Here is a 25,707-nt window from a genome sequence, read left to right on the forward strand (position 1 = left end):
TTAATGCCGAATGGCCTCGGTGCTTGTCAGGGTTATTTCAGACTTCCTCACTGTACTCTGTATTTGGCCAACAGCCATACCTACTTGTTCTGCTATCCTGCCAGCCCTTACAAGCCAAGCAGGCTCAGACCATATTGAAGGGAAGGCGTCCAAAGTGTACCAGTGTGCTGCAGCAAGTCATGTTGTGATACAGTAGGTGGCACTCTCCCATCAAAGGCATTTCTGAACCGGTGCTCCAGTATAGTACTAGGGGGCATTGTGCTGGTGGAGCTGCCATCTTTCAGGAGATGTAAAATTAAGATACTGAGCACTTATGGTCTTCAAAAGATCCTGTCGTATATTTGCATGAGTAGGGGTCCAGGTCCCCAGTGTCCTGGCCAAATTCCTATTTGTAGCCCAAAAAGCTCTCCCCTGCTGTACTGAATAAAATATTCTTTCACTCTTGTCCTGAACTGCTGTGTATTGTGGTAGGTTGTTAAATAATTGCCAGTTGCCACCTTAAGTGGCTGCACTTCAGGGTGGGTGAAGTGGACCCTGGACACACAGTTTGTATTTCACTTTGTAAAGCAGTTTGCAATCCATCCTGGGGAAAAAACACTTGTATGTATGATGATATTTTTATTCGCTTATTATTTCTATCTATTCAAGAGTTCATGTTTTGAACTGGTTAATATTGCATTTCCAGTAATCTATTACTATCATGAGGCTGGTGGAATTGCAGCTTTGAATTTGAAATCAGATCTCAGAAATATAGTTTCTTATAATAGCTCAGTGGTTTGAGCATTGGCCTGCTAAACCCAGGGTTGTGAGCTCAATCCTTGTGGGGGCCTGTCTGGGGGTTGGTCCTGCTTTGAGTAGGGGGTTGGACTAGATGACCTCCTGAGGTCCCGTCCAACCCTAATATTCTATGAAATACTACACTATAAATAGATGTCGGCTCAGGTTTGCTCCTAGTGCAAATGGATGGAACACCATTGAAATCTGTGGAGTTCTGCTCATTGACACCAGCAAAGGATTTGGCCCTCAGTGCTTCACAGAGAAGTAAAAGAAATAGAACCCGATTCTCTGTTGCACTGAGAAGCCGTTGAGCTCAATCTGAATGGCATGATTTACACCAACTTCACATTGCATGGGTGTAAATGATGCGTAAGTAGGGCAACAGAGAAATAAGACTTTGGTTCCTGCTCCTAAGCATTTACAGTCTAAGGGTACTTCTACACGGCAATAAAAGACCCATGGCATGGCTGTGGCTGGCTTGGGTCAGCTGACTCAGGCTCGCGGGGGCTGGGGCTAAAAATTGCTGTGTAGATGCCGGGCCCACAAGTGACCAGGGTCCCAGAGTCCAAATATCTACACTGCAATTTTTAGCCCCACGAGCTTGAGTCAGTTGACCCAGGCTCTGAGTCTTGGTGCTGTAGGTTTTTATTTATTTCAGTGTAGACATACCCCTTAGGGTCTAATCCTGGAAGCATTTACTACCAGGTGTGATGTTTACAGAGTCTGGGCCTAAATTAAGGTATAGTTAAATGTGTGATGCTATGACAGATATTGGGAGGGGTGGCAGAGTTGCTTTTTTGCTGCTCAAACTTTTTTTGATCGGATATTCTGAATGTCTCCTATGAGACCATAGACAAAGCAATGGGAAACCAAAAGGATTATTGAATATGGTTGTTTAAAACTGCCACTAATCCAAACCACATAACCAACAGAACTGAGCTGTGGTATCTCTGTAAACTTTTCATTCTGATGATGGTCCTGGGGAAAGTGCTGACAAGGAAATGGAGCTGTTACCCTGGAAAGGGGTTTGCTCTGCTGCTTGCACTTAAGGTGGGCTGACATCTAGTCAATTAGAACATGAAAAAACGCCCAAGTGGGTAAACAAAAATCCATAGCATCAGTGTAGCAATACTGGAATGTTACGGACTTAAAAGTAGCTCATCAGTCTGTACGCACTAGGGTCCTGAAACTACTGTACTAATGATCTGCTACTACTGCTCTTAGCTCAGGATTGCAGGGGTCTGTGGTCTTTTTGTAGAAGATTCTGGAGAGATTATTACGAATTAGCTTTGGAAAAAGTAGCTTTTTGAAAAAGTGTGTGTGAGAATAGGGAACAGTACGGGAAAACATTGCATTTCATTCATTGGCTTTAGTTTCTTCTCTTCCTACACCTAGGTAGCTGAACTTCTAGGGCTCAGTCCCGTGAGATTCTGAGTGCCTCCTGCCCTGTTCTTAGTACCCTCAACTCCCATTGAAGTCTGGCAGTGGAGGGTGCTCAGCAAAGTTACACACTTCAGGATCTAGGTTCCAATCCCATGTTAAACGTGGACTATGTATAAAACAATTCAGTATCTGGACAGAGAAGTGACTAGAGCAGCTGAAGAAAGGGCAGTGCTATTTACAGAGAGAGGTAGAGAGAAGGATGTGGCTAGAAGAATTGGCATATTGTCCAGGGCAGAGTTGTTTGTTCCCATGACTGTAACCTGTATGTTCCCATTTACAATACCTTAATAACCATAATATGTATTCAAACCGTGAGCTTTTTGTATATTAGAGCAAAGCATGACATCTTGGCCAAGGTTTTAAAATGTGACTAGTGATTTTAAGTGTCTTCACTTTGGATTGACCTGATTTTCAGATAGGGCTAACTGGAATCCTTTGAAAGTCAGGCCCCTTCAGGATGTCTCAAATGGGACACCCTGGGCTTGAGGTATCCCATATCGCTAATTACTTTATGAAATCTTGATCCTAGATCCTTCTTTCTTCTCAGTTTCTGACCCACACTGGGACATTTTTGCAGGCTTTTAAAAATAAGTGCTTTACCTTTTGATATGAAACTTTTCAGCTGATGATCTCAAAGGGGCAGATTTTGAAAGGTATTTAGGTGCCTGAAGATGAAGATAGAAGCCCAACACCTATTGGTTTCAATGGGAGTTAAGTTCCTATCTGCTTTTGAAAATCCCCCTGGGCACTCATCTGCCTCTTTAAATATCAGGCTCAAAGTTATTTACAAATGTTACCAGTGAGGCTTCATTGACTAGCTGCTTCTATTCTTATTTTCTAGGCAGGTAAACTGAGTTGCATAGAAGTTGCATGTGGTCACAATGAGTCATTGTCAGAATAAAGAATAGAACTGAGGTGTGCCAACTCCCTCTCCCCTATGGTAAGCATCAGATCAAATCAGTTTACATGTTATTGCTTTGGGTTTCCGCAGGAGCCATGAAGTATACTACAAGGTAGACCTCACTGGAACCAAATGACTTCATATGACATTCACCTATTGTAAATCGCTCTTAAAACATTTTACATCTACTGGCAGGAGGAAGGAAGTTGTGTGAACGATGCCTGATGTAGAACTTAGCTTTTCCAACGCTCATCCAGATACAAAGCCCTTTGTTAACTGAAATTCCAATATCAGGTACAATCTTTGACTTTAAACAATGAACTAGGCGATATATGTCTGATGGCCTTACCAAAAGAGACATGCCATAATGTCGGCACTGAGAGTGGGAGCAATTTTTTGTAACTTCCATTGACCTTTGCACATACAGGATTTGGCATACACTTTTAAGGTCATCAACCAATCTGAGAAACAGTTTATGGATTTCACTCCTGAATGTCAGATGCAGTCTTTGGTTGACATATGCATCAGTTGCAAGAATGAGCAGGAGAAGGCAGGTTTGCAAATGAAAGGGCACTGCTAGTTTCCATAGTCAAAAGGACAGGCAGATATAACCATATAACCAAACATAAATTGCAGTGTGTGGTCTGTCATGAAATGACACAAAATCAATTTATGGTGTTCACTTTTCTAATTCTATAAGTATTCGACTTTGTTTCTGGATTAGGTACTAAAGATCCTCCTTTGCACTAGGGAAAAACTTTAATAACCATTTATATATGCAAGTGTGTGTGTATATATAAAGCCAGTGGTCCTGATTTAGTGCACAGGAATCAGTACTACTAGCCTCTGGAATAGTCCTACTATATCAGAGCCGAGGTGCATTTAGTTCATTATCCTCTGAGAACGATTGGTATCAGATGCTTCGAAGGAGGATGTATGAACTCCACAAGAGCAGATGTGGGATAATCTGTCCCCCTACGTTAGGTCTCATCCTGATCTCCCATAGCTAGAGTTTGGCTTAACCCTCAAAATGAGATTTTAATATCCCTTCTGAAAAATATTGTTGTCTTTATTTACAACTACTCTGGATATTCTTGATATCAATATAAATATTGAATCCCCTTTTAAAAATCTTTTTAAATTCGTGGCCTCAATGACTTCCAGTGGCAATGAGTGACATGGTTTAACTACACATTGTATTTCCCTTTATCAGTTTTGAATTTCCCACCTTTTTAATTTCACCGAAAGTCCTTGTTCTTGTGTTAAGAGATAGGGAGAACAGAAACTTCTGATCTATCTTCTTTCATGTCCCTAGACACATCTGCTCACCATTCTGTGACTGCTCTGTTCTTCCTCTGCTGGAAAAGAAGAGAAGAGAGAAAAGTACTTCCTCTTTGTACAGTTGTTCAGGAGAGGCCCATGGATATCTGCTGATGTTCAATGTGGAGTTTGGCTTTAATAAATCACAGAAGATAATTTCCCCAAAGGACGCAGGGATTTTGGGGGGAAGTCTGGTGAAATTACACAACCCATTCATCAATGTTCTTGCAATTTTCATTTAAAAGCAGGTGAAATGCTACATATTGAACAAAGAAAGCTAATTAATTTCCAGACTATTTTAATAAAATATGAAATGTGTTGAAAATACCTACATGTGCTGTCTCCTGCCATCCCTTGTTTGATGTGGCATCAGTGACTCCAGGCAAACAGGATTAAGTAAGGTTCAAACTACATCTCCGCTTTAAAATAAAAGGTCCTATTAGTTGCCAAGGGTATCTGTAGTTTCATGCATGAATGTGTATGGGATTTTGATACCAGATAGGGAAATACTACTAATCCTCATCACAGGATTTTGGTTCCCAGTTTCCTGACATCAGGACTCTTAATAGAGCTGAGCAAACAATTTGCGATCTATCATTTATGTGACAAAATGGTCCTCTTTTTCTGCCTACACAATGTGTGTGAACAGAATGCAGTTTTCCCCAAATGTATTCAATATATGAATTATCTGACAGATTTGTTTTCACTTTCTTTTTAACTATATGAACTAGTGGCAAACATTTTGCCACAAGCATGTGACTGGTCAAATAAGTCATGTTGTTTGAGGTTTATGTTCCTTGGCTGGATGTGAAAGCACTTCTGGTGCATATAAATATGTGAGCTGAAAATCTGGCCTGTACAAATGGCCTGTCATGCAACTTTTCCAGTTCCCTTATCTTGAATTTTCGTAGATTTTTTTTTTTTTTTTTTTTACGGCCAGAGAGGCCATTAGATCATCTCGGCTGACCTCCTGCCTAACATTTCCAGACAGTGAACGCAAAAGGGATGGGAGAACAATTAAGGTCATTATGAAATCAATATGAATATTTACAGGCACTTTTTGCAGTATTTGCTGAGTTCTAGTTGTAAAAGGAAGATTTCTGAGAGTTCCGTACCTTCTACAGCCATTAAATATGCTGCCTTCTGTAGCAGAATAGTGGGAAAGGAACAAGAAAATGCAGCCATTGACTTTTAGAGGGGAAGAGAACAGCTTTGATTTAAAAAATCTTCTCAGCCTTTTTTTTTTTTTTTTTTTTTTTGTTTTTTTTTTACTTAATGTGCCTTTCTAGGTCTAGACTGTGTGATTGCAGTGCAGGGAGTGGGATGGAGGGCTGGGGGTGGGAGGCAGGGCACTGGGCAGTATCGGATACCATGGGGGAATGATGACAGTGCAGAGCACTTGGGAGAGGTGTGTGTGTGCGCGCGCAGGCATGGACAATACCGAGTGCCAAGGGTGGACTGTTCTTTGGGAGGGCCATGCTGGGAGGCAGGGGCAGTGTGGGGCACCAGAGGGATAGTGCAGGGGCAGTAGGGAGAGCCAGGGACACAAGACTCAGCCACTCGTGGGTTGGCTTGGCCAGTACAGAGCGGTGTGCTCTGCACCGTCTGTGGGGGAGGCATAAGGTCCCAGCCCAGCTTGCGGATTGGTGTGGAAGCAGAGAGAGGATGGCCATTTCTCCCCCTTTCCTCCCCATTGCAGGTGATTTGCTCCCTGGGGGGATTATTATGAAATCTGCTGTTGCACGGGCCATACAGGGTTCAGGAGAAGTCCTTTGCAAGGGTGGATTCCTTCTGCTTCTCATTTGGCCGCCTCCTGCCCAGGCCCTCTGGCCGAAGGAAGAGGCAGATGATTTCCTTGAAGGCTCAGTGGCTCTTTAAACATCAGTCAGCAAGTGCGCTTGGCGGTTGGCCAATCCCCTCGCACCCAGCTTCCAAATCCGTAACTTCGGGATCAAAGGAAAGTTATTTCAAAATTACCTTAGCTCAGGATGGCTTTAAAATATCAGGGTTTTATGACAGCTCCATTGAATCCAGTGCCTGGGGCCCAGTTCTCATCTTGGTATCCGAGAGAGAATAACCTAGATCAGGGTTCATGGTTTGCTATCCAGTTTCAGCAATCTACCTGGGTGGTTTAGCCTCTTTCTCAAAGAGTTTCTCTGGGATATCCAGAATTTAGACCTTGTATACACAAAAGGTGTACTGCTTTACTTATACTTGGGAAAGTGGTGCAACTTCCCTAATATGGATGCATTTATACAGGTATAATGTGCTTATACCAGTATAGTTTATTTCCATACAGATATAGAGCACCTTTATACTGATGTAACTGTGTCCACATTAGGGGCTGTCAATCACCACCCCCACCACCACCAACATAGCAGATGGGTACAGAAAACTGTGTATCTAGGCCTTATTGAATTCTCAAGACAGACCTCTATTCCCTAGCTCTTTGTGAGAACTCTTTTTTCTCTTAATGGTTTGAGCATGAGTAGGTTTAATATTGAGAAATTCATCCCTGACATCTGACCACCACATCCAACCGTCATTATGAGCTTGATTCCTAATTATTCTCTAAAAGGTAATTTTCCTTTTAGGGTATTCGTGCTAATCTCCTTCTAACAAATAAATGAAAATGTGGTCACTCTTTCAAACAGAATAAAGCATGAACTTAATGGATGCTTCATTTAAATCATGCATTAGAATATAACATTGAGAAAAACTCGCCAGTGTGTTTGAATAGATTCACTGATCAGTTTAGAAACAGGAGACTGAGGCTGATCAGCAGACACACTAAAAAGTACATGTAGTCTATTGATAATTAGTTATACTGGAGGGGAGTTAGAGGGCATGAAAGTTATTGGGGAGAGATGGAAGAGAATAAAAAATTCTCTGAAATAATGGTCTATACCTGCAACTTCTCATGATTAGGATTCAAAGTGAAGAGAACGTGTCTAACCACTTTTTATCAGTTATAGGCTTGAAATTGGTATTAAAATAAAAAGGCAGTCAAGCTATCAGCACAAAATTATAGTACTCCATTACGTATGGCAGAACAGAAGGTGGGACCCATTAGATTACAATATAAAAGCAAAGCATTTTCTCTTCTTTTCTTTTTTCTGTGCGCCAGTCTGTTCAGATAGCTTTGCTGTTTACTCGGACGATTTCTTTTATGCTGTTGGGGACTGAGATTCTTAAATGGGGAGCTGCAGTGGTCATGTTACTAGATACCAGGCTAAGCCCTGCTCACCTCCGTCATGTGATTGATTTGGAGTGAAGGGAGTGTGAGCAAGGCCATAGAGATTCAGCCCATTCTGTGCCCCCGGATTATGTGGCTGAGCATAGAATCATAGAATATCAGGGTTGGAAGGGACCTCAGCAGGTATCTAGTCCAATCCCCTGCTCAAAGCAGGACCAACCCCAACTAAATCATCCCAGCCAGGGCTTTGTCAAGCCTGACCTTAAAAACCTCTAAGGATGGAGATTCCACCACCTCCCTAGGTAACTCATTCCAGTGCTTCACCACCCTCCTAGTGAAATAGTGTTTCCTAATATCCAACCTAAACCTCCCCCATTGCAGCTTGAGACCATTGCTCCTTGTTCTGTCATCTGCCACCACTGAGAACAGCCGAGCTCCATCCTCTTCAGAACCCCACTTCAGGTAGCTGAAGGCTGCTATCAAATCCCCCCCTCACTCTTCTGCATATTAAATAAGCCCAGTTCCCTCAGCTTCTCCTCGTAAGTCATGTGCCCCAGCCCTCTAATCATTTTCATTGCTCTCCGCTGGACTCGCTCCAATTTTTCCACATTTTTTCTATAGTGGGGGGCCCAAATCTGGATGAAATACTCCAGATGTGGCCTCACCAGTGCTGCATATCTAGAGAGAAAAAAGAAATCCTCAGCATGACCAAAGAGCAGTTATTAGGCAAGTTCCAAACATAAGGCTTGATCCAAAGCTCATTGACGTCGACGGATAGACTCTCACTGACTTCACTGGACTTTGGATCAGGCTGTTGGGGCTTCCTACCCTGTGTAGTCCTGCTGAAGTCAGTGGGACGCCCCTCGTAGTAGGTACTGTAGTCCCACTTCAGGAAACTTTCCCTAATCAGGAAAGCGCTAAGTATGTGCTCAAGTTCCATCGAAGCCACTCAACACTTACACTTAAGGATGTGCTTAATTGCTTTCCTGAATCGGGGTCTATGGTAGGTAATGTTTACAAGCTCCTGCTCTTAGATATGACGTCTTCATTAGGTGTCCTGTAACGTTCTTGCTAAAAGGATAGATCTGCAACTTAACACACGTGCTGTGCAGCAAACCAGCAGCATTTCACAAGAGCTGTTGTAATGGTCCCTGTAAATACATGTTTACTCTGCACAAGTGTGTGTGTGAGGAGCATGCAGCACTATGGTTCCACTCCCACAATGCAGCTGAGACATCATAGAGGGGAAGCAGGCACCACTGAGTCATTTAGTCCCAGCTCTGCTGCTGCAGCAGATCATCTTCTACATGGTGCTCACTATTCCAGGGCTCTTGGTAACTCCATGGTCTAACCCTAATAGACGAATATTTTGGTGCAACTAAGGAGAAATCTGTGCAGCAAGTGGCATCTGTAGCATTCTTTTCCTGCAGAATTACAATGCACACCAGGGATTTAAGTCTTGCAACATTGCGACAGTATGTTAAACTGACCTGTTTTAAAGGTGACTCCAGCTAACAGAGAGGGTCTTGCATTGGTAATTAACACCTCACTGGGGTTTCCATTGGCAGGCCTCAGGCTGTGTCTAACTCCTCCTCCCACCCCTAGTTTTAGTGTTTTCTGACTGTTAATGGCAATTTGCTTAATTGCAAGGAAACTAATTCCACCATCTATTCCGGTGTATGAATTAAATATGAATGCACATCACCTTAAATGATCGTTTCAAAGTTATGGTCCTTGTCTTCTGTCTGGTTTAGCTGTATTGGTCATAGGATATTAGAGAGACAAGGTGGCGTGAGGTAATATCTTTTATTGAACCAATTTCTGCTGGTGAAAGAGACAAGTTTATGACCTACACAGATGAACACGGCTACCCCCTGATAGAGAGAAGAAGAGCTCTGTGTAGCTCGAAAGCTTGTCTTTCTCACTAGCAGAAGTTGATCCAATAAAAGATATTACCTCACCACCTCGTCTGTCTGTGCAGTGTTCCCTCCCATACACCCCTCCCCCCCATAAGTCCCAGGCAACGCAAGATTCCTTCTTATTCTCCAAAGTTATTCACTCCTGCAGGGGTTGCTGGTGCCAATGTGCTTACATTATGTTCACTCAGAAGAACTGTAATGAAGTTGTCTACTTGTCAGCAGGAGTCATTTGCTGCTGTGACTGATATTGATTATGTATTACTTGAAAACCTCTAATTAGGTTTTACTAGATACTTTAAAATACTAGCAGCCAGGCATGCTAAAAGGGCAGTGAGTCTACTGCTTGGAAAAATCCTCCAGACATGGACCTTGGTTACAGGTTTCACTTCCTAGTTGGAACTTCCATAAGTATTTGGTAGGGAGAGGGGGAGGTTCTGCACATCAGCCGACTCCAGGCCATATCTGGTGTCCTGATTATGTCTCTGATTCTCTCTCATGCCTTGACTTTGATGGAACTCCAGAAGGGAGTAAGAATCTACAAGGAATGATCTCTTTACAGAATCAGGGCTTATACCAAAGAACCTCTGAGAACCTTGAGCAGATATCAAAGTCCCTGGGAGTGACTGTTTGCCATTCAGAGACTCTAGTGTAAAGATTTTAGGGCCCGATCCTCAACTGATGTAAACTGGTATAGTGCTATAATGCCCTTGAAGCTGATGCAGCTCTACAAACACCTAGAAGATAATAAGGTGATAAGAAGAGCATGGATTTGCCAAGAACAAATCATGTCAAACCAACCTGATAGCTTTCTTTGATAGGGTAACAAGCCTTGTGAATAGGGGAGAAGCGGTAGATATGGTCTATCTTGACTTTAGTAAGGCTTTTGATACTGTCTTGCTTGCATGACCTTCTCATATGCAAACTAGGGAATTGCAACCGAGAAGGAGCTATAAGGTGGGTGCATAACCGGTTAGAAAACCGTTCACAGCGAGTAGTTATCAGTGGTTGATGGTCAAGCTGGAAGGGCATATCGAGTGGGGTTCCGTGGGGATCGGTTCTGGGTCTAGTTCTGTTCAATATCTTCACCAGTGATTTAGATAAGGGCAGAGAGCGTACACTTATAAAGTTTGCAGATGTTGAGCAGGGTTGCAAGTGCTTTGGAGGATAGGATTAAAATTCAAAGTGATCGGGACAAACTGGAGAAATGGTCTGAAGTAAACAGGATGAAATTCAATAAGGACAAATGCAAAGTACTCCACTTAGGAAGGAACAATCAGTTGCACACATACAAAATGGGAAATGACCTCATAGGAAGGAGAACTGCGGAAAGGGATCTGGGGGTCATAAATATGAACTGACGGTGTAACAGTGCTGCAAAAAAAGCAAACATCATTCTGGGATGTATTAGCAGGAGTATTGTAAGCAAGACACGAGAAGTAATTCTTCTGCTCTACTCCGCGCTGATTAGGCCTCAGCTGGAGTATTGTGCCCAGTTCTGGGCACCACATTTCAGAAAAGATGTGGACAAATTGGAGAAAGTCCAGAGAAGAGCAACAAAAATTATTCAAGGTCTAGAAAACATGAACTATTAGGGAAGATTGGGGGAAAAAATGGGTTTGTTTAATCTGGAGAAGAGAAGACTCAGAGGGGACATACCTTTTCGAGTACATAAAAGGTTGTACAAGGAAGAGGGAGGTAAAATTGTTTTCATTAACCTCTAAGGACAGGACAAGAAGCAACTGGGCTTAAATTGCAGCAAGGACAGTTTTGGTTGGACCTTAAGAAAAATTTCCTAACTCTAAACGTAGTTAAGCACTAGAACAAATTGCCTAGGGAGGTTGTGGAGTCTCCATCATTGGGGATTTTTAAGAGCAGGTTAGACAAACCCCTGTCAGGGATGATCTTGATTGTAGAATCCTGCCATGAGTGCAGGGGACTGGTCTAGATGGCCTCTCGAGGGCCATTCCAGTCCTAAGATTCTGTTTACACCAGCTGAGGATTTGGACCTCTGTGGCTATAGTGTAAACACCTGACTTTGATTTGATAGCAGGCACTGTTCAATAAGAAATAAGTGCGGCAACACCTCCCAATCCCCACAGCAACAATAACGTAGACTTGAGTTATGAATATTGCACCTCCCCCAGGGACATCAGCCCCTCTCCCACTCCTGTATGTCGCAAAGTCCAAGGCTTTGCAGCATGTCCTGAAGGCTGAATAAATTTGGGGTAGTTTGGAGCAAGGGCGTGAATTCCAAAGGCAAGAGGCCCCCTTGGAAAACAAGCTGTCAGCAGCCCCCCATCTCTTTTAAACCAAAGGGTTGATCACAGCGGAGTGCCCAGCTACTGGGCATTCGAGCTCAGCAATCAATTTTGAGAACTGCACCCACCCATTTTGGCACCAGTTTATTATTTGTATTGCAACGGTACCTCAACCAGCTTTGATTCCCTATTGTACCAGGCACTGTACAAACACATAGTGAAAGACACTCCTTGCCCTGAAGAGCTGACTGTCTACGCAGCTAACTTAGATCGGGGTGGAGAGGAAGCGAATTGTCCAAACTCGCACAGCAGGTCACTGACTCATCTGGGATTAGAACTCTGGTCTCTGGACTTCCAGCTCAGTGCCCACCCCACTGAATCACATTGCTTCTCCCAATGCACCTCTGAGGGAAATGTCTTTAAATTATCAAATGTGTACATCTTTCTATCAGCTGTCCTACTCCTTTTGCAGTTTTGGTCAGTCTTAGTAGTGTGAGTAGGCAGGGTTGTTGGTGAGAAAAATATCACCTATCTGTTTCCCTCAATAGACATCTAATTGACAATTATTAAAACAGCAAATCAATTTTTGATTAAAAGAAAGAATCTGCTCAGCCGAGGCCCTGCCTGCCAAAACCTTGGCATCCATTTTTATTACTGATTTTATTGATGTGACACTCCTGTGTGTGAGATCGAGCACACACAGGGGTGTCATATACATTACAGATTTGAGATTTTATAGATATTACATATATTACACACATAGGGGTATTTTTAGCATGATGCCTCTATAGCCCTGAAAATAGATGAAAATGCTGATACCAGCACAATCTTAAATGATAGAGGTGCAAACCATGCTGCTAGAATTAGTGACCCAGAAACAAAGTTTCTGGATGGCAGATGGGAGGCAGGAGAAATGTTTGCCACGTCTTTTGAAAAGCAATTTGCAGAGCAGTCTCTCTTTGGCTGTAGAGCAGAAACTAACTTTGATCTGCTAGCCAGTGTTCCCACAGTGAAAGTGATTCGCAGGATTTCAAGAGCTATGGGTGAGTGGACCTTACCAATGTACTGAATGCCTTGTGCATGCTGTGATTAAACAGAGACTAAAAAGGCAGAAAGAAAGTTTATAAGAAGGCAGAGTAGATGGGAAAGAAAAGGACTCTCTACCAATTTATGAATGAACTTTTTGCGTTGTCGCCTTCAAGGCTTGTGCAAAGATGTAATAGTTTTACTGATGTTTCACAAAGTGAGTTAACTAGACCGGTTTAAACCTTTGCCTGGGGAGTGTGACAGGTATGTCCAGCAAATACTAACCTATAGTGCTAATACATCCTGACATCCTTCAGAAGTCTGCTGCGGGAGATGACTTCAGTGCCAAGTGGCTCAGGTAGTGAATAAATGTTTTACTTACTGGAGGAATTTCATGGGTGTGTGTAAATGGGTCGACTCACCCCTGCGGCGCCTCCTACTGGTTGGTCTGCGAATTTAGCTCAGTCCAGCCCTGGAGCACCCTCTGCAGGCCGGTGATCCACCTGTTCGTAGGCCCCCCGTGTCCCTCCCTGGACCCAGTGCCCTTTTACATGGGGGTGCTGCCCCTAGCAGTAACCCCTTTCTCTCTGGGTCTCCCCTTCTGTCTCAGGGAACCCCCACCCTCTATCCCTACCTTGCCTCAGTATTTGGCTACTGCCAGTCATTGTCTAGCCCCACACTCTGGGGCAGACTGCAGTCTCAGCCAACTCATCACAGGCAAAGTTGGGTTTGGACCTGCTGCCTTGGCCTACCCCTAGGTTGCCCTCTGCAACCCACAGTACCTATTGGCCCACGGCTAGGCCGCAGCCTGGGGCTTTCTAGGCTGGAGCTCCCCGGCTCCTCAGCCCTGCTGCACTCAGGTATCCAATCTCAAGCTAAGCAGCCAGGCCCATCCCTCTCTGAAGGCAGAGAGAGACTGTCTGGCTCCTGGCTTCCCTGCCTTGTTATAAGGCCCTGTTGTTCTGTTCGGGGCGTGGCCCCCAGCTGCAGCCACTTCCCCAATCAGCCTAGCTTGAAGGCTGTCTTCTCAAGCCCTGCCAGGCCACTTTTTAAAACCCCTTCGGGCAGGAGCAGGGTCCACCCTGCTACAGTGTGAGATCTTTGTTTTTAGAAGGCCCTTTGGTCACTATTGGCTGCCACCTGTGACCCTTGCTATAATGACCAAAAACCTACCAGCAGTGGAGATACCTGAGAAATACAGTAACAGCAGCAGTTCCAAGGTCTGTGACACGTGAATGAGGAATGTGAGAGATTTGGCTATAGTGGCTTACTAATGGAATGCAATGCTGTTCACTTCTAAGCTACTGGTTCCAATCGGATACCGGGCAGATAATGACCAGAAGCTCATTGATTACTTTTTGGAAGTTTTTCTTAAGAAATGGTGGTTTCAGGCTGATTTCTAGTAGATATATTTCTGCACTGGAATTTGCATCCTTGTTTGGAGACTCATCAGACATGTCAGGGATTAAACAGCCATGGAGAATTGGTTACCCTTTTCCCATCTAGGCCAGGGTAGAGTTTTCAATGTGTGTTTCTCCAGTGAAGCAAACTCCTCTCCTGTGATATCAGTGTATTTATTTTAACTTGATGATATTTTGATGCATCTTCATCACGTTGTGTCAAAAGCACTTTTGTAGTGCGGTGCTGCCATTTGGCGAACCCTGAAAATGGTTGGGGAGAAGCAGTGTGTCTGGGATATGAGATCCCCTTAAGGAAACTGGGGTTGTCCCAGAAAACAGGATGGATGGCCACCTTACAAGGCACATCGGTGACAAATATTGCAATCAGTCTGGGAAGCAGTGTAGTTCAGGAACTCTTGGGTTTTTTTTGTTTTGTTTTGTTTTTTTAAATCCTGGCTCTAACACAGACTTCGTTGGTGGCCCTGGGCAAAAGTCACTGAACTGTTCTGCTTCCGTTTCCCCATCTGTAAATTGGAGATAATGATGAGTGTTATGAGGATTAATTAGTGGATGTACAGCAGGGGTGGCCACATGCGGCTCTTCAGAAGTTAATATGCGGCTCCTTGTATAGGCACCGACTCCGGGGCTGGAGCTACAGGCATCAACTTTCCGATGTGCTGGGGGGTGCTCACTGCTCAACCCCTGGCTCTGCCACAGACCCTGCCCCCCATTCCAACCCTTCCTGTCCCCTCCCCTGAGCCTGCCATGCCCTCACTCCTTCCCCTCCTCCCCAGAGCCTCCTGCACACCGCGAAACAGATGATTGGGAGCTTTGAGGATGGAGGAGGAGGTGCTGATTGGTGGGGCTGCCGGTGGACAAGAGGCACTGGGAGCTGATGGGTGGGGTTGGGGGGGCTGCTGATGTATTATTGTGGCTCTTTGGCAATGGACACTGGTAAATTCTGGCTCCTTCTCAGGCTCAGGTTGGCCACCCCTGATGTACAGCATTAAATTAAATTAAATCTAGACAAATTTATCATGCTGAAGACCCCTCTGTGTGTGTATATATTGTATATTATATAATGAAATAATGTATAAATACAGGGCAAGATTAATGCCTATATTTTCTGCCATGCATGTGACATGCTGAAGAATCCAGTGTTTGTTTAACTGTAATAATTTTTCCATCATAACTAATTGAACAATAATGTGGCAGGTAGCTCCATTAGAGTCAAGAGAAACCTTTTATTTTGAACCAATAAATTGCTTTTGGCCTAATCCATGAAGCTCCAGGTTACTAACTTTTTTTATTATTATTATTAATAGTGACAGATTGTCGAGGGGTCTTGGACAATATACAGAGATTTTCTTCATTACCAACATATCTACCTGTGAGCTATCGGATCTTCAGTGCTGAGACTTCCTTTTTTCTTAAAGAAGCCAATCAGGATTTCATGAGAAACTCCAGTTTGCAATCCCGGGTGGAGTCCTTTTTTCCATATAAAGCCAAGAGGCCACCTGTATTAAATGCCAGCTATGGACCTTTTTCCGTTGAACAAGCAGTGCCCCATGACCTACTGTTAACCTCAAACTTTTTCGGATCCACCAGCAAGTTTACTTTTAACTGGAGACTTAAAGCCTATATCATGAGTGACAAAATTTACCTGAGCAAGCCCAAAGTCCAGATCCTGTTCTACATTGTGGGCAGGGACTGGGATGACTACAGTACCACGGAGAGGCTGCCTTGCCTGCGGGTGTTTGCCTTCCGCGAGACGAGGGAAGTCCGAGGCAGCTGCAGGCTGAAGGGGGATCTGGGATTGTGCGTGGCCGAGTTGGAACTCCTGCCGAGCTGGTTTAACCCCCCCACGGTGGTGTCCGGCCGCAAGAAAGCGACGGATCAGTCTGAAGGGAGCCCTGTGGAACTTTACTACACCATCCAGCCGGGGGACGAGACCGGGGAGTGCACCACTGAGGATGTGAGGAAAGGTAATGCCATCCGGCCAGGGAAGGATGGTACGGACGAGACCATGTCCCACTTGCAGAGGATTGGCTCTGTGAGCCTCTATCGAACCCCAGAGAGTTCTCAGCTGACAGAGCTGAGGCTGGACAGTAATGTTGTCATCTGGCTGCCATCGAAGCCGGTCAAGCAAGGAGAAGTTGTGAATGTCTTTGTGACTCTCGCTAACAATTCCACTGTGGAACAGTTCATACTGAGGTACGGTAGGTTGGTTTTGCCTCTGTTTCTCCATCCATAGCAAACACTGATGTAAAGGAGGAGTAGCCTCTGCTAGTTTGTGGGGTGGACTCATATTTACAACTGCCCCCTAACTGCAACCCGCTTCTCATCTCTTCACCCTCCACCCCCATAGACAGAGGACATTCAAGAAATCCTCACTAGGATTCCACACCCCTAAAACACAACAAGGCTCTAGATGAGTGCCCAGTTCACAATAGGGATGCTGCTTAGTGTGGCCATTGCTGTGGAATGATGGACGGTCATGCATCACAGTAGCTGAAACCAGCATCATGTCAAAATATACTCCTGAACTTTTTAATGCATAGTAGCAGGGTCCACATGGCCAGTTGGGGCATAGAGTGTGACTCTACAGCACATTAGATTGCTGTCTTGCCACTCACTAAATTGCCTTTAGGCAAGTCCTTAGAATCAGTCTTCTCCCCCCCCCCCCCACACCCCCTTTCTTTCCCTCCTGCCCCTTCCCCCGTCCCCTCAGGCACAACATTTAAATATAGCAAAACACCTGGCATGGCAAACTTCATTTACTTGCCTTTGATGCAAATAACATGACACAGCTCTGCCTTCCCACGCAATGGTTTTGTCATGAGAACGTCAAGGAATGGCTCCATCTTCTACTTATTTAAGCAGCAGTTTTTTGGGCTGCACGCTTCCCTGTTTGGTCTTAATTTAATATGTTTGATATTGCTATTGATTTTAAGGGACGTTAAGTTCATTATTTGGGAAAGGAACGGCAAAGGCAGTACATAGGAACATAAGCATTGCCATAGTGGATCAGAACAAAAGTCAGTGTGTTTCCTTCCTATTTGATATGTTAGCAATTTTCTTACCAACCAGATGACAATCTTTTGAGGGTGAAAAAGACCGACAAACTAACTAATCACCAAAATATCTGATGGATCCCCTTTCCCGTTACTAGGCTTTACGTTTTAAGAGAAAATTCAATAGTGATAAACAACAATTGTTCTTTTAAAGCTTCAAGCAGCCAGCGTTTCCCGTAGACTTCTGCACATGAAAGTGTTTGTCTAAGGTTCATATGAATTAGATGAATACATAGTTGACAACTGCTGACAAGAATAGCCTATAGGGAAGGAAGTGTCGCTTGGAAAATAAAAGGCTCTTATTAAAACAGGGGAATTTTAGGAATCCCGGAAGCGTCCTGATATTTGCAGCTTTGGTTTAGTTGGTGAGATAATCCGCAGGCTACCTGTTTACTGAGTGGAACCTCTGAGTTAGAAGAAGCTTTTTCTGTCTCTGCTGCTTTTTTATTTAAAATCATTATTCACAAACAGTGAAGACAAGATGTGTTCCTTATAACAAGCATAGCTGTGATGAAAGACGAAATCCAAAGGAGACAAATCTGGTGTGTTATTTTTGCGTGGGCAGGGATATCCCTTTGAAATATGTGTGTCGCTGCCTTTTATCTCCCTGAAAAGTGAGTTAGAGCTAGACATCCTCATTGAAATCTGATGATATACTTCTTAGCTCGGAAAGGATTCAGATTGTCTGGGCGTGCATGCTCTTTATGTGCTCAGTAGTGAAATGGCCAGAAATGGAAAGAGCAGACATCAGACGTTGCCTGTTCTACCCACTGTAATGGACAAAACTGGTTGGTGATGATGATTTTCAGAACAGGTTGTGCTTAAAGCTGGTGATTTTTTTTTCCGGATAAATCTTTTTCCTCCACAGAAGAATGCAGATGCAGGTTGACCGAAACATTTGGCAAATTTGGGTCGAATTCACCAAATTTATTTTGATTGGTGGGGGGGGGGGGTTTAAAAAAAAATCTTTGGCCACTGAACTGAAAACTCAGTGATTTGCACAGCTCTAGTTATACTGGGGTTTTTTAGTAAGGTGAATAATCATATATGTCCAATATCCATCTTAACCATACTAACACACAGGTGAGCTGGATTGGTTCCCAGAAATGAATTTGTCAGTGCTCAGCTGAGGCTCAAAGCCTTGGCAAGAGCTGGCCCCTGGTCTTCCAGTATCACGCCCACTGTCAGAATTTATAACCTGCATATTTGCTTGGCCTGGGTGCCTATGAGGCAGGGCCGGCTTTATGAACTGCGGGGCCTGATTCGAATACCAGGAGGTCGTCCAGGGCTTTGGTGGCACTTTGGCGGTGGGGGGTCTGCGCCGGGTCTTCCGTGGCACTGAAGGACCCCCCCCCGCTGCCGAAATGCCGCCGAAGACCCCCAGAGCGGACTGCCGCCGGGTGAGTTAAAAAAAAAAATAAATTAAAAAGGCGCCTAAGGCGTGGGGCCCTCTTAGGCGCGGAGCCCAATTCTGGGGCCCTGCTGTGAGTTCTGGCATGTGAGCAGTATCCTCAGGAAGTGGCTCCATGGATGGAACTGAGGGATGCAGGTGAGTCCAGTGGCTCTGTGCCACAAGGCAGAGGCAGGGTGGCCTGAGCCATTAGAGCTGGACTGCTCAAAGGAGGAGCCAGTGGACGAGGGTAGAACAGGGAAAGTCCTTGTGCTGTTTCAGGTCCTGCAGCATCCTGTGGAATGCAGAGTTAAGTTGCTCTGGAAGGGAAGGGCAGCCTAGAGAGCTCTTGGTTAGACCTCCTGTCTGGCTTGGGCCCAGGCTCGGTCACGTGGAGGGAGTTGAGGCAGACCGATATCCACAAGGAGTGGCACCTTGGGAGCTGGGGGGCGACGCTACCCTGTGTTCTTTCTCCAGCCTGTGGACGCCCAATCCAGGTGGGGGGAGAAACAGCCATCCAAGCCATTCTTCTACTCGGTGGAGACTGGAGGCAGGTGGGGCTGAAGGAATTGCTCCATGCAGTTATTTTTGTTCAGGTGTCAGGTGGAAGCATGGGGTAGCTACAGGAGAGTAGCCCTATGGAAGGGCGCAGGACCTTGTCTTAACCCTCATAGAACACCAGCATATGAAGTGACAGGTGATATTCACTGGTGGAAAATAATGTGGCAATATCTCCTGAGGCATAAACTATGTGGCCCAATCTGTCAGCTGCTAAGATTTCTCTCTCTTGTTTACTGAATGGCAGGTGAGGCCCGGTTCGACTCTGTTACGCAGGTATAAATCCATTGGCTTGAGTAATGGTACGTGGATGTATCAGAGAAGGGTTTGGCCCATGCCTCTATGGGCTGCCTGTGTCTTTTAAAAAAAGAAACACGGAAAATGGCCAGTGCATATGTTAAGGCTGCCTACAGGCTGCTTTAACCTTCTCTGTGGCCATTTGCCTGGTGACGTAGATGGCTGTACATGGGTTCCTGCCAAAGCAAACCCTACATCCTATGACATGCATTCACATTCAATCATCCTAAAGAAACACATGCTGCAGGTTGTCCCTGGGCATGGTGAATTTGTTTATTTCCTGCTTTTTTTTTTTTGTACGTTATTCGCTGAGTTTTTCAGACACTCAGCACTGAGGCAAACAGTGTGTGATCATTGCTGGATGGAGGGGGGCGGGGAATAGCCACAAATCCTCTCTAGCAAAAGTAAAGTAAATTGGTCTCAATGACCTCATCACCACAAATCACTGGAAATGAAACTCTGTTCTTAAATTGTATCTTAATTCAGAATCCTGTTACTGTATTTGTAAATTTATCAATCCAAGAATGGCAATACAATCAAAGAAAATGACTAGTGTGGCATGGAGTGAAGTATATTATGGATGATAATACATTAACGTGATCGGAATGCTACTCAACTTTACAGAGAGCTTCCCTTCCCGCACAAGCCCCTTTTTGTATTTACCGAGCCCATTGTGAAATCGTTAAAGAGCATCACTGACAGACAGCAGATCAAGGTGCAACTCACAGCTCTGCCACTGGCCAGTCAGATGACCTTGGGCAAGTCACTTAGTAGCTCCATGCCTCGATATCCCGGTCTGTAAAATGAGGTTGTATTGCTTCCTTACCTTTCAGGCGGTTGTGAGGCTTAGTTCATTCATATTCCCAAAACACTTTGAGCTCCTTTGATGGAAAGTTGTTCCAAGAATGCAAAGTATTTGCAGTAATAATACCACTAGGCAAGGCTTGGTGAGAGGAGAAGAAGAAATAATTGAATGAAAGATAGACTTACCTGTCAGTCCATGCACTCCTGCATAGGGAAGAGAGACAGAGCCACAAAAAGAGAAGTGAGTCACACCTAATGATGACTGTTAGTAAGGAAAATTCTTGGTTCCTCTAGCTGTTGAGATAACATTGTGGGCATGGGAGATGAGCAGAGTAGCTGTTGTATCTCTTTACATAAGTAGTCCACCTGTAACAGCATAAGCTATCCCCAGAAAGGCCAGAGTGTAGCATTAACCTGCATCTCATTGCTCTTCCACTTGCTTTCTGGGGCTGGTGTAAATCGACATGGCAGGGTTGACTCCCACACAGCTATCCCGATTGACACCGGCGAAGGGTTTGTGTTGATCTTTCTATATGCCGGCCTTTGTGTGAGCTATTGCTGGGTGTATTGCAAACGGGGCCGGCTCTAGGCACCAGCATTCCAAGCATGTGCTTGGGGCAGCCTTTTCAAGGGGCGGCACTCTATTTCCTCCCCCCCTCCTTTTTTTTTGCTTGGGGCAGCAAAAAACCTGGAGCTGGCCCTGACTGTATACGTGGAGTAGATTGTGAAGTCCTTAGAGCATGGACCTTTTCTTCTACGTGCTTGTAAATTTACAGCACTCTGCAAACAGAAAAAAATCACAACAGCAAAAAGAAGGCTATTCTAAGGAGATTAACTGTAAAAATGTAGGATGTTTGTGTGTGCGTCAGCTAGGGAATTTGGACGCTCTGTTTTTATCTGCGGTGTTGGGACTTGGGCAGCCGAATGTGTTAGGTTGCTTTGAAAATCTTAGCCTGTGTATGGTGGTGGTTTTGTTCTGTAGCTCTAAATACTCTTCCAATGACTGCACTATTAAAGGGTCCTTCCATCTGTTTTTCATCATGTGTGGTGCCACATTTGATCTGGCAGAGGCTAAACAGCAGCAGGCCAAAGCATTAAAGCTAGGAACATTAGTGTTTTGAGCTACCTTGCTAGGCAGCAGCTAATCTCTAACTTGCTGTCGAAGGTGCTGAACCACCGGCTAACCCGCTTTACAAAAGGCCCTGAGCAGGATAAGTATATGGAAAGGAGATGAAGTTATCTGCCCTGATTAGAAAAACTTGACTGGTTCTTTCCCACTCAAGATGGTTAATTATGGGTCTTTCAGGTGGAATGAAAATTGCACTGAAGGGTTGCAGTGTTATTGAATTACCTATTTCCAGCAAACAAGTCAACACAGGACAATGGATAATTAGCAGTGATAATAAATCTACAGATTGGAAGAGGGATAAGGGATAAATGCAGTGAGGAAAGCTATTAAACAGATCAGCTGAGGCAGCTTTGTATGTCGGTTCCTAATGAGTATTGACAGCCCTGCTGTATCAGACAGGATCGAGAACGCTGCTGGAGTTATTAATAGCTAAAAACCTACACACGCACTAGCACTGAAGTGTGGCTGTAATCAGAAACGCCACATGAGTTGAATTTGTTGTATATTTTGAAGTAACTTGAAATTCTGGGGTGAATTATCCGAACCCACTAAACAAAAATTGGTTTCCTGAAGTGGAATCTTTTTGGAATCTAAAAACAAAAGCCTCCCGCTTCCCCATACACACCCTGCTTTAATCTCTCTTTAATTTGAAATGCAACATGGCACAGAGAGGGATGGGAGGGCGGAGGGGAAGAGTTCTCTTTTGTGTGCCCGTGTGTGTTTTCAGATGTGAATCACATCAAAACATTTTCCTGTTCACATGCAGCTCTACGGTACTTAAATATTTAAAAGTGATTTCACTATTGTTAGGAAACATCTAAGGATAAAAGCAATTCAGTCCACATCTGGAGAGAGAAGAGCTTGAAGCCTTAGACGATGGAAGCAAGTCCTTGATTATTTCATGTTCCATTTTCAATTGTCAAGGTGGTCTTGACTTCCATAATCCAGACCCACAGCTTTAGCTATTATGCAAAAGTGAAAAGAAAACTGACATGACCTCTGAAAAGGAAGTTTCATTTTGCTCTGGAACTAGACCTTCTCTTTAGCTTTGCATTCCGTGTTCCGAGGAGCAAAGAGACGTCTTTCACTGGTGCCTGGCTAACTCTTAGGGATAGTCTATGCTAGAAACACTACAGCTGTAGCACGTCTGGTGGGCAAACTGCAGCCCGTGGGCCACATCCGGCCCGCAGGACCATCCTGTCCGGCCCCTGAGCTCCTGGCCTGGGAGGCTCGCCCCCAGCCCCTCCGTTGCTGTTCCCCCTCCTCCCGCAGCCTGAGCTCGCTCGCTTCACCGCCGGTGCCATGCTCTGGGTGGCGGGGCTGCGAGCTCCTGGGGCAGCGCAGCTGCAGAGCCGGGGCCTGACCCGGTGCTCTGTGCTGCGCGGCTGCCTGTCCTGGTGCAGCCACGCCGCCAGCCACCGGTGCTCCAGGCAGCACAGTAAGGGGGCAGGGAGCGGGGGGGTTAGATAGAGGCAGGGGAGTTCGGAGGGTGGTCAGGAGCTGGGGGTGTGGATGGGGTCAGGGCAGTCAGAGGGTGGGGAACGGGGGGTTGAATGGGACCGGGGTCTCAGGGAGGTGGTCAGGAAGGAGAGGAGGGGTTGGATGGGGCGGTAGGGGGCAGTCAGGGGTGGGGTATCTGGGGGTGGTCAGGGAGAAGAGGTGGTTGGATGGGGCAGGGGTCCCGCAGTCAGGAAGGAGAGGGGGGTTGGATGGGTGGCGAGGGGCAGTTAGGGGCAGGGATCTGGGGGCAGTCAAGGAGAAGGGGTGGACGGGAAGGAGAGGGGGCCTTGGTTGGGGCGGGGGGTCCGGAGGCAGGGGACAGAGCGGGGTGTGTGTGGAGGGGCAGGGGTCCCCAGGGAATGGGGCAGTTGGATGGGGCAGGAGTCCAGGGAGGCCATCAGGAGGCGAGAAGCAGGGGTGGTGGTGGTGGATAGGGGGCGGGGGCTGGGCAAAGCCTCCCCTAACCAGCCCTCCATACAATTTCAGAAACCCAATGCGGCCCTCAGGCCAAAATGTTTGCCTGCCTCGTTCTATCGGCATAATAAATCCACCGCCATGAGAGGCCGTAGCTATGTTGGCAGGAGAAACTCTCCCGCCGATGTACCACACTGGTGCTTAGCTCTGTGTAACTTTCATCACTCGGAGCGACGTGAGTTACACCAAAGTAAGTGGTAGTGTAGACATGGCCTTACTGTGTAAGAAATGTTGTATTGCGTGTAGGGAGGGGCCCTCTATCATATACACCCTGAGCAATGAAAAGGGATCATGTGAGCTGCCATTTGTTCCAATTTTGGGGGCATCCTCTCTCCATTCAAACTTCCATTGTAAACAGATACCATGAAGCAATGTAGCACTTTCAACAGGAGTTACCTAAGCCACTCAAAGCGAGGTTATGCATACAAAGAGAAGATATTGGAAGAACTTTAAGCAATAAAGTTATTAAGCAAAGCTGGAAGATTATAATAGTTCGGTCAGTGTTCAGGATGGTCCCCTGAGAGGATCTCAAGTGTGAACCTGTGATCAAAGTCTCTTAGGAGCTGAGTGGGCTCTCAGCTGATCCCAAGTGAAGTCCAAGAGAGTCTTTCCATTGATTTCAGGGGGCATTGGACCAGGCCCGTAAAGTATGCACTGTGCCAGAGTCCGTGGGTTAGGTCAGTTTTCCCTGTGTCCCTTGCAAAACCTGGCCAGGTCTATGATTTATTGCTCCTGGGGTCATGTAGAAGGATGTGTATATTTCATTGTTCAGAGTCCACTACAATGGGGCCCTAATCAATGATTAGGGGATTTGTATGTCCCTGCAGTACAAATAGATAATAATTCAGATGTGTAAAGATCATGGGAAATGATTTGCAGAGTAGATTAAGGGAAGACTGGGAGAGTGGTTCACTGGGTACTGAATAATGGGACTGGAGTCAAGAATCCTGGGTCCTATTCCCAGCTCAGCTGCTGTCCTGCTGTGTGGTCTTGAGAAAGTCACTTCACCTCTCTGTGTCTGTGTTTCACATCCCCCTGCGTTTGTTTGCCTTGTCTATTGGGAGAGGGAGTGTCTCTCACCCTGCATACAGCCCCCAGCCCAACGAGGCCTGGGTCTTGGCTTGCGTTTCTATGCACTTCCATAATATAATAACAAACACACAAGCATTGTTAAAGGTTTGAGATTGCTACTTGCAAGCTAAGTGCTGTATTAGCCACCTTGCGAATGCTTTGTTTGTCATAAATGGGAAGATTTCCCCAAGATGATCGTGTAGCTAAAAATTAATAGCAGCCAGGTGCATTCGTATGCTGGTTTGAGAAACAATAGGAATACAAGCTACTGAAATTCTAGCCAATTATAACATTTGCTAAAGGACATTAAAGAAAAATCCATTTTAGTCCCAATGTAATAAGTATCTCATCATCTTTTTTTAACCAAGCATTTGTAACATCAAAAAAGTGTTCTCAAAGAAGAGAGCATGTTAATGTCACGTTGAAAGGAACAATATCACACTCCAATTAGTTTAATTTCATTAGCCATTAGCAAATACTTCACATAGACTTTACAGTCTATTATATCTTTAGACAGAGCAAAAGAGGAGATGGGCTAGACTGACAAGAAGGATTATATCATCAGAGCAAGAACAGAGGGGACGAGCTGGAGTTTAAATTGGTCCTGTCTTATTACTGCAGTCAATGATAAGCAAAAGGGGACTGATTGCTATTTAAAAAATTAGGGCCTCTAGAAAAGCAAAACACGAGGGGTCTCTCCCACTGCTCTGTTCCCTTCTCCCCACCTCCATGAATCTTTAAAAAGCAGGCTGGCTGAGATGCACTCTGATCAGTGCTATTTTCATCCTTCCCAGCCCCGTTTACAAGCTAATCTGTTAATACTAAGAACGAAGCACAGTCTTGTTGTTAGAATGTAAGGCTGGGAGTCCTGGATTCTATTCCCAGCTCTAGCACCAACTTGCTGCATGAACGTGGCCAATTGCTAAAGCACAACTTTACGATCAGCAACCTCAATCTAGCACATCTGGGACCTGATTTTCAGAGATGCTGAGCACCTGTAGCTATCACTGGAGTCAGGTGGTGCTGTAAGTGCTGAGCACCTTGGAAAATAGGCCCTGGTGCCCCAAGCTGAGAATCCAAAATTAGACTCCCCTCACATTGAAAATGTTGCCCTTAACCACTCTGTGCCTCAGTTAGTTAACCTGTATGATGGGGATAACAATACCTGCT

General features: G+C 45.1%; 1 protein-coding gene across 5 annotated transcripts in view; it reads left to right on the forward strand.

Moving 5' to 3' along the window:
* The window catches only part of TMEM132C (transmembrane protein 132C), a 292,182-nt gene that overhangs the window by 73,740 nt on the left and 192,735 nt on the right, over nt 1-25,707 (forward strand). For 3 of the 5 annotated variants that reach the window (XM_039505825.1, XM_039505824.1, XM_039505828.1), the window contains one exon: nt 15,566-16,454. In XM_039505825.1, coding sequence (XP_039361759.1) covers nt 15,566-16,454 — 889 coding nt within the window. Of the gene's footprint in view, nt 1-4,806; nt 4,838-13,931; nt 14,061-15,565; nt 16,455-25,707 lie in introns of those variants that run through there. The other 2 variants (XM_039505826.1, XM_039505827.1) reach the window with 2 other exon arrangements.

Source organism: Mauremys reevesii, linkage group 18 (genome assembly GCF_016161935.1).
Source record: "Mauremys reevesii isolate NIE-2019 linkage group 18, ASM1616193v1, whole genome shotgun sequence".
In the NCBI taxonomy this organism is placed as follows: domain Eukaryota; kingdom Metazoa; phylum Chordata; order Testudines; family Geoemydidae; genus Mauremys; species Mauremys reevesii.